Source organism: Kogia breviceps, chromosome 16 (assembly GCF_026419965.1).
Source record: "Kogia breviceps isolate mKogBre1 chromosome 16, mKogBre1 haplotype 1, whole genome shotgun sequence".
In the NCBI taxonomy this organism is placed as follows: domain Eukaryota; kingdom Metazoa; phylum Chordata; class Mammalia; order Artiodactyla; family Physeteridae; genus Kogia; species Kogia breviceps.
The window spans coordinates 46,925,105-46,941,620 of record NC_081325.1 but is presented as its reverse complement, the minus strand read 5'-3'; the positions used below and the strand labels follow the sequence as shown (position 1 = coordinate 46,941,620).

Here is a 16,516-nt window from a genome sequence, read left to right as displayed (position 1 = left end):
CCTTTGAATCTATTAAGCATGTTATCTCCTTGTCCTGTCACTGAAAGGAATTCAGTATATATCTGAGGTATACATCTGTATTTTTCTGTTCATGCTTCTGACAGAACTTGGGGAAAAATTAAAAGAATAAAATTGCAAGGAACCTTTTCTTGTCGTCCTTTCTGCATATTCCCAAATTGTTTCTGCTTCATTTAGTGATGCTATAAAAAGAGGATACTCAAAGCTTTCAGGAAATTTTGAGATATTCCAGAAACATTCAGATATGTATTGCCTTTAAGTCATTAGAACATTTTATTTTTTATTATTCTATGAAATCCACATTTTCAATATTAATTATATCAATTGCTATACTGAAACCCTAAAGATTTAAAGACATGACTTATCCTAGCTTTGTCAATATTTGTATCTTTCTTACAATCCTCTGCTTTGCAGTCATTTACCCAGAATTATAATGCAGCATGAATATAACTTTAAAATGACTATTGATTACAGAGAAAGCTTTGTGAAATCATTTAGTCAGTTTCCCCACTTGAGAAATCAGTGAATAAAATAGGTCAATAGATAAGGATGGAATGGATGTAATACAGTGCTATGCCTCCCTGGGTTATAAAAAGGGTCAAAAATGAATCCCCATAGAATTCATGGTTTTATACTCATAAAATAAAATGATACTTACCAAATCCCAACTCTAAGTCCACCTTTCTATAGATTTATTCTTCGTTTTTAAATCACAGGTTTTGCAAGTATATTTTTATGTTTCCCTGTATCAACAGAAGCATTTCCTTGTCACTGTCCCTTTTAACCAAACAGGATGCCCTCATCTTCAGGCTAAAGTGCCTGTTGTTATCCAGGTATTCACCGGGACTTTTGCTGCAACAGCTAGTCTGTATTTTCTCACTGTCTCCTGCGACCTTACAGCTCTTCTCAAAACTGCATTTCCTACTGCACTGAACTCTGTCTCCTGTGCCGATTTTTGTTAAGTAATAGATGGTGAGCCCTGAGACCACTCTCTCTATTAGTTCCATTCACAGGGATGTCTTCGGGGGCACGGAAGGAGGGGGAAGGGGAAGGGAGGGGCCAGAGGGAGGGAAGAAAATACCCTCCCTGAACTGGTACAAGCTCAGCTTCAAACGATATCCTAGGAAAGAAATTAAAGACTTCTTAATTAGTGCAGCAATTAAGCTTTCTTGGTAGCATTTTAATCAGCATAGGCCCTATCAAAGGACAAACAGAACAATTTGCAGGTCTTTGAATTTTAAACAGTCTTATTGATTTTAGCACAATACGTCTTCACAACACACAGGGAGAATTTTCTAATATCAGTTACAGTACTCTGAGTTATGCTTATGCAAATTGAGTGCAGGTTGGGGAGGAGGAGATGGAAGGAGAGGACCTGAACCAAACAGAGATGTAAAACAATAAACAAACAAGACAAAAGCTTGGAAACCTAAAGATGTGATAGAAGAGTGGGAAATTGAAATCTGTGCAGTACCGTTTGCCTTAATCACTGGTAATATTTCTCCAAAAAAAAAAAATATAAAGGAAAGAAGAAAAGGAATTTGAATTTTTCCAGGCTTTTCTTTCCTACTTGTTTTAATTTGCATTATGTGCCTTTTCTAATCCTATTGTTTTATCACCGGGGTAAGTGGTAGTTCCTAAAAAACGGTTTAGAGACCTGAGATGGGGGGTGAGGGGAAGGAAGCTCCCATTCAGGTAGGGGCAGGCGCCCCAAACCCTGCCTCTGAATGGAGCACGTGCTGGGAGATGCAGGGTTCCCTGAAGAAAATTTGGACTTTGCTTTGATGCTGGGGGGGGATTATGGCTTGGTCAGCTATCATTACTTCCTGTCCGTGGCTTCGGAGTGTGGCAGGTATTAGGTGAGAGTGACAGTTTAAGGAAATATGAGAAACGAGACTACTTAGAGCAGATTTGGGGCATTTAATTCTGATTTTTTCCATTTGTGGGTCTAGAATTTAAAATGAAGAAACTAGTTTAGCATTTTAAAACCAGAGCAGAGTTTATTAAAGTTGTGCATGAAATTCCAAAATAAAATTAGTAGGCATAAACACTTAAAGAAGTGTTCTGATGTATGTGATATATATCCAATCCTTATTTTTAACTGAAGTCAGATAAGAGGAGTGAAAATTAATATAAATTATTTCTGGATATATCAAACTACATTGGCTAACTAGGCAAAACAACTGTATACACTTTAGCTATCTTATAGAAGTTAATCTACTTTTTGGCAACAATCAATTTTCTGAATTCTTATGACCCAGGAAAGGCTCCTGATATAGCTGCTATGCCCCAAAAAGTTTAGTATAAACTTAGACTAATTAGTCAATAGTGCCATATTTCTCTATAAATATTTCCTGCACCTTTTGACACTAAACTTCAAAAAGGTTAAAGAATTAAAATGATAAAAAGAAATGTGATAATAATTTCAACACTACACTGTGAACCCGATGCTAATAGTTTATTTTTTAAATCTGTCAAATGCTAAAGCACTGTTTCTATCTTGTAAAGTTAATGAACATGTGCAGACAGGTTTAAAGCCTAATTATTTAAGATTCCTAGAGATATAAACAGAGAACAGACTTGACCTATGCTCAAATCACAGGTTGGTCAAAAATCCTTGAATAAATAGTACTTTCATGCAACAAGTTAGAAAAGGGAAGAAAAGCAGAGAGAAAGGCAAAGAGGAAGAGAGTCTAAACTCAGCCTAGTGTTTTTAAGCATAGCCTCCCTTTCTGCCTTTACAAGTCAACTAGCGAGGTTTGTTTTTGTTCTTTTCATTATTTACAAAACATATTTCTACAAACTGAGAAGAACTTTCCCAAAATACAGTGATACTTTTCAGATACAATATATGTGTGTGTCGATATGTGTGTGTGACATATAGTTACTCACCTAACACATTAGCAACTAGCCTTGGGTTTTAAACGATACGAGGATAGTTGGCATCTGTGCAAGACAGGTGAATTAATTATAGAGTTTTAGGTAAGAAAAATTAGTGTGTTGTTTCCCCCCCACTTTCTAAATCTTCAAGGGTGCCTTATCTCTTCGAATTCTCTCGGTATGATTGGCATTTCTGACCTGCCTTTGGGGCGAAAGTGAAGTTATTCTCAACCATCCACATCATGGCAAGCATTTCTTTCTTTCCACAATCTGTTAGGAAATGAGGGATTGAATGCAGAGCATTCCATGATTCTTAAGCGATTTCAGACTGACTTTTTCCCCACAACTTGAAAACTCTCCTGGAATTTTTCACTATCTTTAAACAAATAAATAATTGAACCGACAGATAAAATAACCAGATGCAGAAAACATGCGCTTTGCTTCCACATGGATTTTCCTCAGAATAATTTCTTAATTATCAGGAAGGGGAGAAGATGTGTTTTCATTTATATTTCATTGAAAAAAACGAGCGGAGATACATCCTAAATCCTTGAAGGAGAGCTCGGAGCGCTCTGGCTCCGCTTTAAGTTGACAGACGATTGCTCAGAAGGTTTTGGAAAAAATTACGAGTCTTCCCGGACGAAATGGAATATTAAGACATGCAATCTAACGGTAGGAGAAGAGAAAGAAGTAGATGATCCCTCTTTCTGATAGCCACTTCTGGGTCCCGGCTTTTCCTCTCCGTCCCTCCCATAGTTTCTTACTTAGCCTCCCCCTCCCCTCCTCCTTTTCTCGCTCCCTCGCTTTCCCTGGGTCTCGCGCTCTCGGAGTCTCTGCTCCGAGTTCCTGGTTGGATAATTTGGGTTAATACTAGTGAGTGAGGTTTTTGCGGCTTCAAAGGGTATTTCAAGTTTCCGGAGCTCCTCCCCTCTGCACCGTGTGACAACAACAACTCGTCCAGCCGGCAGCCTGCACTTTTCAGCTCATTTTCTCTCTGTCATTCCCCTCTCAATCTTTGATCAATGTACTTGCCAGGGAGAACCCAAGTCCTTCAAACCTCCTCCTTTTCACCTTCAACCTTAACTTTGTGCTAGAGCGGGACCCACACAACAACAGCCGACCCTCCCCGCCCCCCCCTCCAAACCAGCCCCCGATCCCAGCCCCCGGAGAGGACTCGCATTTCGACTTGCGGGACACTTTTGTGCGTTTCTCTCTAGAGCGCCTCTCGCGCTCGCCCCTCCTGCGCTCGCCCTTTCTTACTCTCATCTCCTTTTTTCCCCCCTTCTCTCCCTTTCTCCTTGTCGTTCTCTCTCAGAGTTGCGGCTGTGGCCCCCTAGCTCCTTCTCCCCCCCGCCCCCCCCTTTTCCCCTTGCCCTCCCCGGGGTGTGTGGCAACTTTTTCCCTCGCTTCGCCTTCTGTTTCCCCTTATATGTGACCATGGCAGTGCCGGCGGCTTTGATCCCTCCGACCCAGCTGGTCCCCACTCAGCCCCCGATCTCCACGTCTGCTTCCTCCTCCGGCACCACCACCTCCACCTCCTCGGCGACCTCGTCTCCGGCTCCGTCCATCGGGCCCCCGGCGTCCTCAGGGCCAACTCTGTTCCGGCCGGAGCCCATCGCTTCGGCGGCGGCGGCGGCGGCGGCGGCGGCCACAGTCACCTCCACCGGCGGCGGCAGCGGAGGCGGCGGCGGCGGCGCGGGCAACGGCGGCTGCGGCGGCAGCGACTGCAACCCCAACCCCAGCCTGGCGACCGCCGGCGGCGGCGGCGGCGGCGGCGGCGGCGGCGGCGGCGGCGGCGGCTCCAGCACCCCCATCAACGCGAGCGCGGGCAGCAGCGGCGGCGGCGGCGGCAGCAGCAGCAGCAGTAGCAGCAGCAGCAGCAGCAGCAGCAGCGGCAGCTGCGGGCCCCTCCCCGGGAAACCCGTGTACTCGACCCCGTCCCCAGTGGAAAACACCCCCCAGAATAATGAGTGCAAAATGGTGGATCTGAGGGGGGCCAAAGTGGCTTCCTTCACGGTGGAGGGCTGCGAGCTGATCTGCCTGCCCCAGGCTTTCGACCTGTTCCTGAAGCACTTGGTGGGGGGTTTGCACACCGTCTACACCAAGCTGAAGCGGCTGGAGATCACGCCCGTGGTGTGCAATGTGGAACAGGTTCGCATCCTGAGGGGACTGGGCGCCATCCAGCCCGGAGTGAACCGCTGCAAACTCATCTCCAGGAAGGACTTCGAGACCCTCTACAATGACTGCACCAACGCAAGGTAAAGAGCGGGGAGCAGCCTCCGCCGCCCGTGGTCCCTTCCCACCGGTTTCCTCGCCCTTCCCTCGCTCCCTTCAGGGCTCCGCGCGCTCCGCCGAGCGCGGCCCTCTCCTCTCTTTCCTCGGGGCTCGCCGGCCGCTCCCGACCCTCGGAGAAGTTGGCACCTCACCCTGCCCAGACCGCGCTCTTCCGGCCGGGTCCGCCCCTTGCTGGCCCGGGCGCGGGGACGCAGCCGCTGTGGCACGCGAGAACCCCAAGCCTCCGGGCAGAGGGGGCGGGAAGGAGGAGGACGGTGCCTTTCCAGGGGCCACAGCGCCCTTCCTGGGCCGCGCCGGCGTCAGGGGACCCCTTCTCAGCGCGGCCGCCCGTGTGCACGCTCCCTCGGACCCGGGTGCCACCGAAAGGCGCGGGGCACTGGCCTGGCTGCTCGGAGGCGCCAGGCGGCATCCCGGGGGCGGAGGGAGGTCGTGACCCTGCTCGGCAGGGTTCGAGGAGCGGGAAGACGCGCTCCGGGTGAGGGCCCCGCGAGGTAGCCTCGGGAGTGGGTCACTTGGAGGTCGGGAGGGGGACGGCCTCAGAGGCCGAGAGGCCGGCGCAATCCCGGGGGACCCAAAGCGAGTTCAGCTCCGAAGCCCCGAGGGCCAGCCCGCGGAGGGGAGGGGTCTGTGTGTGCGCGCATCTGTGCGTGTGTCCGCGTGTGAGCGTGTGCGTGTGCAAAGAAGATGAAGGGGTACGTTTGCCCCGGGGCAGACGCGAGGGGACCTGCAGGGTTCCTTCCGTACGGGGAGGTGACCGGGTGCCTGAGACTTGGAAGCTGAACCGGAGAGATGGGGAAGGAAGAGCACAGCTTGCTCTCTCGCTCTCTCTCCAAACTGTTCTTTTTTTCTTTTCCTTTTTTTAACCCTTTTCTTTATTTTTTTATTTTATTTTATTATTTTTTTTGTTAAGGGTTAGTAGCTCACGCAATGAGCAGGTGCAGGCTTTGCACTGGGATGCTCTGTGGACCTGAGTACCGGTGCCATAGCTTCCCCAGCCCGGCAAAGCGCGGGAACTCTATAGAGGCCAAGGGACCCGGAGACCGGCCCGACCAGTTTTATGCTAATGAACGCTCACTGGGGGAGGATCTACCGAGAGGGGGCGGGAGTAGGGTAACTTGTCAGTTTCGGGGTAGAAGTGATCGTTCCACCCGCTCTCACGGTTCCGTCTTGTCCCTATCGTTGGCTGCAGAGGGGAAAGTTCAGAGATGCCGGGTAAAAGCGAGTAGGGAAAGTTGGAGTCTAGAAGTGAGCGCGTGGGAACTGCGCGCAAAATGTGTGCAGCGACTTCGGTACCCTCCAAATAAGTTTAAAGATCGGGAGAAGAAGCGGAGTTTTACTCCTTTTGGGTGTGTGCACCTAGTAGAGCTAGGGGAACAGAGGCGGCAAGGAAAGAGGCGCAGGACTAGACCAGAAGGAAACCGGGGTAGAAAAGCCCCTAGCTATTTCTTCCTTGGGAGAAGACTTCTGGCTAGTGCTCCCGGAAGACTGGAAGACGAAAAAGACTCGAACTCCAACCCAGTAAATGTCTTACCCTGACCTAGCCAGAAACTCTTTTCCGTGTTTATTTGCCATTCTTTGCATCGGGCCATGGGTGTATATCTGGGTTTTGAACCTTCATTTCTACTATTTTTGGGTGAATGCTGAGCGCCCGCGTGTGTGTACGCGCACGCGTGCCCATGAGTCTGGACAGGTGGCAGTAAAGATGGAGGGGGAATCTTGATCACTAAACGTCATTTACGGAGATAATTGGAGTCCTTGGGTGCACAGAAGATAACATATTTGCAAAAAATCTACTGTTACAACAAGTTGAATCAGGGCAGAAAATTGTTGTGGAGTTGTTATGAAGAATGCTAGTCGAAATTTGAAGCCAGTTCCGATATGATTGTGGTGAAATTGCCTACCTATCTAGTAGATTGGTGAAGCGCTGTTTTTTTTAAGTAACCAAACCACTCTTCTCTTGAATCTTCTTTGTGTGTTTTTACAGCACACACTGTACTAGATAATTAATGGCCGTTTCACATAACACGCAAAAAATTGGTGGAGAAAACTCCCTTCAGAGACTGCAACGTTATAATCAATTTAAAGCAGGTAGTGTTACACCTCTTACAATTATTCTCTTGATGTTTTGTGGGGTTTTTTTTTCAGAAATTTCTGAAAATTTGGAATTTTCAGGTTTTTGAATTGAAGTCCTCACCATATGGTTGGTGAATAGTCTCAAAGTTATTGGAAAGAATTTTAAAGTATTTTTTCCCTGAGGTTAACAAAGGCTCTGGAGTTAAAACTTTCAGAGCCAAGATAAGTTAAATCCAGTAAAACTGTTTGTCCCTTCAAAAATATCTCATCAGTACTCTAATTATATTTCAATCACCTCGTTTTAATACTTTACAATTAAATGTGTCATTCCAAAACTCTATTTCAGGTTAAAGTTAAATGTGGTAAGTCTGTTGATTTACTATTGCATTTTTATCTTTTATCAACTACAAGACTTTCTCAAACCTAAACACATGCAAATACTGAAGATGTGTAGTTGTAGATATCTGCCTAGGTTTTCCTAATTCTGCCACTGATTAAGAAAATAGAAAACTTATCATTGAACTCCCTCTCACCAAAATATACTGTTTGCATTGTGATGCATTACTTTTTAGTGATAATTACAAGTGTTACTCTCTTATTTCTCAGCATTGGAAACAATACCTAAAATATTTTTATCTTGAATTTACAAAACTAAAATTACCCTTTTCATTCAAGTCCAGTTTATGCCCTTACTATTAAGATCCTTTTTCATTCATCTATATATATTGATTTCTTTCATTACGGTTTCTTTCTCCTCTGGCTACTTAAGAGACTATCTAAAGGAATAATTTATGCAAAAGATAAGAGGAACTGTGCAGAAAGGCAAACTATATAAAATACGTACATAGTGTTCAAGAAACATTAAATCTTAGCACGCTCAGCTTTTTACAGAACATGTATTTAATTATGTCTCTTAAGAGTATTTAGATACCAGAGAATCTGAGGAGCCAAAAATTTTGATGTCAAGGAAAAGAAGGGTTCATAAACTTGCTCAAAGTGGCTCAGTAAGTTAGTAAAAAACCTCGGAGTGGATTTAATTTGCTTGGGGCTATTGCATCAGTGTGCTATCTATGAAAACTAGTATAAATGTTGAAGCCATCTGTCATTACCGCTAGGAGATGAAACAGACTGTCACCTCCTTGATAGTAAAGCTAAATAAATAGGGGTCTCAAAGCATGAAAGAAAATATAAGGAAATATATTTAAAAGTTGTCAGAGGACAAAGTCTGACCTTGATCAGCTTCCTCTAATTATTATTTTTCAACTAAACATTAGTTGCATGAACTTGGCTGTTGCAACAGAGGTCACTTAATTAACTGGTAACCATTAAACAACAACAACAACAAAAAAGTAATTATGTACATGGTCAAGTCTCTGAGTCAGTTGCTTGTTTGTAGATTTGGGTTAGCATTCAATTTTCTGTGAATTCAGGTAATAAAAAGTGACTCTGTTCTATTTCATCATCTAAAATGAATTTTTTGTTTTTTGAGCATTGCCAGAAGTTGATTTTGTCTCAGGATCTTCCAAACCAAACTTGTGATTTGGGTCCTAGGTAGCCCTAGATTTATGGAGTTTTTAACTTGAAAAGATTCCAGTTAGTTTAAATCAGACATTTTAATATAAATATACATATATTTACAAACAGTATTCTTTTGTCTTAAAAGTCAGTACCATCTATTGACAGCAGATTGAGAGACTATATCTCTTTTTGTCCAGTGGTAATATATGAATGCAGTTTTAATATACGAAGTATAAAATATTTTCCAATTCTTGGCTCTCTTTTTGTCAGAAGTTTTTTTTTAAATAAAAATAGCATATTTATTTAACATTTCCTCCATTGCATGCTATTCAATGGCACAGACTTATGCATTTATGCCTCGATGTAGAAAGTTTCAACACAATACAGACTCCCTTCTCACAGATAATTATGATACTTGGCACAGAGAAATTCAAAACTTACTTCAAATGAAGAGAGTCTATGCTTTTGAAGTTTTTGTATTACAGTCTATTAATGGCTCCTGTAAAGCCTGATGTCTCGTTGTGTAACATTTCAAGAAGAATACGGCATAATTAGAAGAGTAGGGCCTAAAATGTGAAAGTTTTTTGGTTCCATCACTTACTTATCTCTGCACACTTTTTGAATGTTAGTAAATTGCAGTTTAATAACTAATACATAGATAAAACCTAAGAATATGCTGACCTCGCTCGGATTTACCTTGTTTAATCACATTATATTGCAAGATACAAATTCTCAAGCTATTTGGATAGTATCTTTCAAACCTGTTTTTTCTTTTTTTTTTTTTTTTCCCTTGGAGTTACTCTCCAGTGATATCATAATCATTACTGTCACAAAGTGCACATAGTTATGAGGATGAAGATGGTTTACTTTCTGAACTCCACGGTTAATGCTCTGAGACACTTAATTTGATTTGCACATATAATATTTTATTTTGTGATGCTTCAAATATTATGTAGAATAAACTACAAGACAGGCTTAGTTTCTTCTTGTCAGAGTTTTCTTGCCTAAAATTTTTGTATTTGCATTTAAGGCAGAATTTTTAAACTTCATTTAGTCTAAATCTGCTGGGTTTTTTGTTTAATCTACCACATTTCACGGAAGTTGCATATAAATTATTGAGACCAATATTAGCCACTCTCTTTTTGCCTCACTACCTTCCCCAACCTTCTGAGATGTGACACCCAATATTGATTAAAGTCTTGGCTGGATTTGAGCATAAATCAGTCTTCTCTTTGGTGATTTACCATGTGTGATTCACTAGCATACAAAAACATAATATGCTTTATTGTTTCTCATTTGCTATTTTGTTTTTGGAATGTAAGTAGCATTTGTAGCTTAATGTGCTTAATGTGCCACCAAGTAGTTTTTATTTTAGGAACAATTTGTGCTTTGACTGTCAATTAGTATTATTTTATCTTTCCAAGGTATTTTACTAAATTGTTTCATACAGTTGCCTTTGTTAATCAAGTAAAATAATCATTTAAATTGCATTGTATTAGCAACATAGGACACACGTATTGAAAAATATAATAAGAAATGAAACTCTCACAGGTTGTAAGCTGTCTCCCTTTGAATCTTTGTCTGAAGGAATTAGTTTGAAATATGCCTTCTTAAATAGGTACAGGTGAGTCTTCTAGATTTCACTAAACATTTTGGTTTTAAGGTTTTCATTACTTGATTCTTTAGAAAGGTTCAACTTTGCCTGCATTTAATCTTTCCAGGATTTCATTTTCAGATTGTTCACCAAGGGAAAAAAAAAACCACATCAATTTATATACCTTTAAAATGACCAAAAAATGTGAAAAAAAATTGATATTAACTATTTGGATATTTTAACATGTATTTAAGATAAAGTTTTATCATTTTATGTTTGAATTGTTATGAGCATAGAATGACCTTAGCATGTGCCAGCATGTGCCATTCTCCTTACTGAGTTTCTGCACTGTGATTGGTCAGTTGTGTGTGTGTGTGTGTGTGTGTGTGTGTGTGTGTGTGTGTGTGTGTGAATGCTGCAGCTAAAACTTCAGTTAAGAATACATTAAAAATACATTTACATTTATATTTTCAGACTTAGAGACTGCATTAAGGAGCCTCTTTTCCATTATATTTGTTATACTCAATAATTTATTTTTTAATGAAGAAAACCTGACTTAGAAGCCCACCAAATGGGGCTTAGATAAGTGGACTATCAAAGGCTCTGATCTGCACAGATACATATATCTCAGACATACCAGTGGCTCTGTGAGCCCACATTGTCCTCAAATTCCTTTACTTTCCTTCTTCTCAATTTGTCAGAAGTATTTCCAATCAAAAGTAATTTTTTTTTTTTTTGCTACAGTAGCTGTCCTTTAAATAACTTTTAATTGCTGATATTTGCTTTTTAGAATACGTCACAGTATAGAAGTGACTCGATTAGAATAGTGAGGTTAGCTTACCAAATTATTTCTTTGGAAAGCAGGAACACCAAGGATAGTATATTTATATTTGGTCTAGTAGTTAGTTATTATGTTCAGTCTAGTAATTAGTTATTATTAGATTAAGTGGTGGATCATTTTATATTGATGCACCTATTTACTTTGGGAAGGTTTTTGAGAATCTTTTAAGAGTGTGTCTATTACAGATACCTGTCCAATTTAAATGTACATATTTATTTAATAAGGATTATATCCATTTAATCATATGTAGAGAATGATGCAAATCACAACATGATCCAAAATCAGAGACCTTGAGCCAGGTGCATTTTAAATTTCTTGTGTGTTCTGATTTGGATTTATTTTATAAGATAAGAGGATTCTAATTCACTCATTTAAGAAAATTTGCATGTGGGTTTTTCTAAATTGGATATAGAAATGTCCAATGACAGAACTTTGTTAAAAGTGTGGCCCTGTTGCTTTCTGATTCATATTAGCTTGGAGTTGATCCAGGATATCAAGCTGGGATTCTTTTGCACGTTTAAATGTATGTGACTTGAGTGAAAGCTGTCAAAGACAACTTACTAAACTGGAAAACTCACTGTGTATTTAATTTGTCTTATATTTTTGTGCTTATAAACATATTGAAGTGTCTAAAAAGTCTGCAGCATGGCAACACACTGAATAGCCAGCTGTTTTTAAAAAAAGTTTTAGAGAGTAATGATTTAAAAAAAAAGTTTAACTGAAGCATCTAAAACATGTTATTATCTAAGATGAATACACTACCTAGAATATAGTGCATGTTTCTTGCAGGAAGTAGGAATTGTTTACTAAGATTTGAAGACTAAAAGTAATTTAACTATAGGTAGATTAATAATAATCCTGCAGTGGATTTTGAAGGTAGTATATCTGTTTGACAAAACATGGGATATGCTTTTCAAGCATGATTTTCTCAAAGCAAATATTGAAATGGGCAACAAAGTAGATTGGTTACTTTTGGTTAGTAACATTGAATAATTGAGGAATGTTTTCCTTTCCTTAGAATAAATGAACGGAGGGGTAAAGGAAGTATTAAAAGTCACAATGTAACTTATCTTTGAATTTATATATGGTATCAAATGTTTCTAAATAATTAGATTACCCCTGTAGTCACAACAGGAAAAAAACAATGCTTTTCTTCAAGGACAAGGAAAATATATCGGGAAAGAAAGAGTACTAGTCAAAAGGGAATTATTTTATAGAAGCACATACAATCATTTGCAGAAAATACTTGCTAGTTCAGTTTAAGGAATATGGTCATTTCTTAAGTAAAGGTAATGAAAATAAATCTCTAGAGTATATTAATCAAGAAATATTTCATTACATTCACATATCAAGCAGATGAAGTATTTTGTTAAAATCTTAAACTGATTGTATCCAGAAATTGTATTAATAGCAGCAGTAGGTCAGCTGTTTTATTCATAGCCTTATATTTTAAAAACATTTTGTTTATGTATGAACAAATCACTGAAGGTGTAACTAATCTTTGAACCCATCACAGCTCTGCTAAAATAGACTGATATTTTTAACAGTATTAATTCTTATTTTATATTTAAAATACCTGTTTTTTAGCTTAATTTCTGGAAATGATATTTATGTCTTAAGTTAGGCAGTTTGTAGCTTAATAGTGCCTCTGGATTTTAAATGAATAACTTGGAGCGCTTTTCTTTGTAATATCACTGTTCACACATTTTATACTAGGATGGATGTTCTTGTGTATGCAACAAGTGTAAAATTTCTATCAGTATTGAAGAGATCTTTGTGGTGGATATTTTTGTTTATGTTAAGCTTAGCGCATTTGTGGTCTATATATTTATGCTTAAGTAATTATAATCCCTTTGTTAGAAAAGCTTTTACGTATATGTATTTGTGTTTGTACACACACACACACACACACACACAAACACACACACACACACACACACGAGAGGCGTGTAGAACATAGGGCCAGAGGACCAACAAGTTACTTATAAAAATAGCTTAATTTTGCTTTCTGTAATTCATTTAATATAAAATAACACATGAAAAACCAATTCTACTTTAGTGAATGACCACAGAAAACTATATTTTAAATTACTTTTAGGGTGAAAGATATAGTTTATATTTAAATGTTTTAAAATATAATTATAAATACAACATTATATGGTTATTAAGACAGTGATTAAACACTTATCTTGATTTTCCTAGACCTTTATTTTTATGATAACTAAGATATACTTTTAATTCTCTATGAAAAATATTTATAACTGATAAGTATTTTATTGTATGAAATCGACATTAAACTATTAGGTACTAGAATCTGTACATTACTGAAGAATTTAAAGTGCTTGATGTCATTGCACCATTTCTTTTATTGGTTTATTTCATTGCTGCTTACACTTTAGAGCAAGCATATCCTTTAAAATCAGTGGATAAATGATAGGAAAACAATATCATAATCTAAGAAAAAAAGATTGCTCTTCTAAAAGCTTTGCCATCAATGAGATGAGTTAGGAATGAGGTCAATGGGTTAATCTGCAGGTCTACATAAGGAGATGTGTATTACCACTTCTTGCAGTAGACTGTAATTGTCTTTGAAAACACCTGGTAGAGGTCCAGTTAAATTGAAATCAATTACTTTCTCAATCATTTCATGGCATATGTGAAGTCATTACGTCATTGGTAAAAGTGCAGGCATGCATGCATTTTTTTGCAAAGTAGGAAAAGGTTATAAAACAGTGATTGCTTAAAAGACTCTGCTTCATCTAAAGCTTGAGGAATTAAAAAAAACTCTTGGACATAGTAACTTAAAATGACATTTGGCAAGAAGTTCATCTCTGCATTTAGTTATCTAAGTAAAAACAATATTTCACATTCTGCACCATCTGGTATGTATATATACTTAAAATTTAGTGAGAATGGTTTCAAAATATTTTATGACATGTGACCTCTGACTCCTTTATTCTTATCTTCTAAGAACCCTCTGACAAGTATATATTATAATCAAAGATGAATATATGTCTGCTCTTCACTGATTTTTTTTTCTTCACACCATTGACAGTACATGCAGATTTGAACTTGTAGCCAGGAACAGTGCTTCCAAGCTTCAAATTGCCAGAAGACCCCCAGGGATGGAAACTTGACCTGCTTTTATGAAACCATAGAATTACATTTATACAAGTTACCCCATGGGAAAGGAATGAACTGATCCCAATTCAAACCTTAATATTGAAGCCTTCTGGGTCGAATTTGATTTTTCTTTCTGTTAACACCTGTTTAGCTCCCAAATTTACTAACTATATATTCTTAGGAAATTTACAAAATACTATTAATGAATAGTATTTCACAGTTAAGCCAAAGTGCCATCAAAATTTGGCAGCTATTCAAGTTTTCACATGTGACTAAGATGCTACTTTTTAAAACAAAATATCCACCTTTCAAATATATATCCTAGATGTTAAAAGGTTAAAAACATAAATTTGTTTAATTGGACATGGGAACATTTATTTTGTACTTTTTAAATTAATTTTTCTCCACAGAAGAGTCGGCCCAAGTAGGGGAGGAAACTTTTCTTCAGGGAGTTTTTCCCTGTGATAACATTCAGAATATAGATTTTTATATGAGTATAGTTAATTTTTCTTAGATTCACATTTTGAGAGGTTAAAGTTCTTATTGTATTTTTAGTTGGATCACTTGAAAGTGTTTTCAGAAGGCTCCTTTTGCCACTAGCAGTAACAAATGAAGATCACTGACAAATTTTATACGTAAAAGCCATTTTTATTTTAGTTATGTGGACTGGGGCTAAGTTGGAAAACTAAAATTAATCATAGGTACAAAATAAAGAGGTATTTAGGTATGTATAGTTTGCTTAATTTCTGGAATATCAAAATGCTATATCATAATATATATATATAAATGGATAACCGATATAAAATGGTAGGGTAAAAATACCTCTGCTTATAACGGGTGATATTAAATGTCTACCATTAGATTTAGAACCTACTTCTTCATATAGAACGACTTGTTCTCGATCTTATATATACAGAAACATTTTATAAAAGGTAAAGCAACACAAATACATATATATCCCCCACTCAAATATATGCAATGACAAAAAATAGTTCCATGATTGGATTTTCGAACTGAGGTTAGCAAATTCCTTTTCCAATAAAAATTAGAAAGAATTTCAAAGACCTTTCACTTCCTTTTTCACTTAACATTGGTAAAATCATTTGGATAATTGGCTATTTCCTTACAATAACCAAACATAAAAATTCCTAATAAGAATGGTTATAACGAATCATTCTTGGAGTGTGGAAGAAAAACATTGAGATTTCCAATGGGAGGTATACCACTTTTCTTACTATCATAAGTCATGATTATCGAGGAGAAAATATTTAGGGTTTTAAACATATGTTGCTTATTTTTTATTGGCTGTTCTGTGGCAAAGAAAGAAACCCTTAACTTTCACTGTAAGCTAACAGTTTTCTGCCTTGCCTCAACACATCATTTGAATGAAGCTGAAAATTAAGTCAATCATTTGGATGTTTCCTAAGATCACTCTGTTGCCATATTTATAAAATAGCAACATTGATTAAATATTTCATTTAATTTAAAAGTTTGACCCAACTAGTTTCATGGTGATTTGACATGGCTATTGGTCTGTACATTCTCTGACTGTGAAGGAAGGAAGGGAGGGAGGCAGATCACGTGACTCCACAACTTCATGCTGTTCTTAAAAGGAATCTAGTTAGGAAAGGCAGCTTCTTCTGACTTTTGTAATGGCGGTAATATGAAGTTTCTATGACCTTTGTCTTCCAGTGGCACTTTGCAGCTCTATTTCCAATAGTGATTGATAGTATACCAAGTGAACTGCAAAACAAGAAACAAACAAAAAAAACCCCAAAACACCATAAAAAATCTTGCTATAAAGTGTGTGAAAGGAGAGGTGGAGCTTTTATATTTTAGGTAATTCTCTGTAAGTAGAGTGATCCTTAATTTTGCACAGAATTCTACATTGTACCTCATATAGGAAGCCTTTAGACGCCAAACTAAATTTCATCCTCTTAAATATCTTTATCATCTAAATTGTCCTCGTAATAAATCCTCTTTATTTTTGGTAGACACTCTAGTGAAATTTTGCATGAAATATAAATCCATATTTACCCATAACTATCTATCCAAAAACAGAACAAGCTGGGTTTTTGAGCTGTTGATACTTAGATTGGATTCCTCTAATTCGACAGAGTGAAAATATGGTTTATTTTTATTTATTTTCTTCTAATTTAGGAAATTACATTAAA

General features: G+C 38.7%; 1 protein-coding gene across 2 annotated transcripts in view; it reads left to right on the top strand.

Annotated features, from left to right (window-relative positions):
* Positions 1-4,006: 4,006 nt before the first annotated feature.
* Positions 4,007-16,516, top strand: part of DACH1 (dachshund family transcription factor 1) — a 456,872-nt gene continuing 444,362 nt past the window's right edge. The window contains exon 1 of one of the 2 annotated variants that reach the window (XM_067016340.1): positions 4,007-5,156. In XM_067016340.1, coding sequence (XP_066872441.1) covers positions 4,336-5,156 — 821 coding nt within the window. In that variant the 5' untranslated portion in view covers positions 4,007-4,335. The remainder of the gene's footprint in view (positions 5,157-16,516) is intronic. The other variant, XM_059041898.2, reaches the window with a different exon arrangement.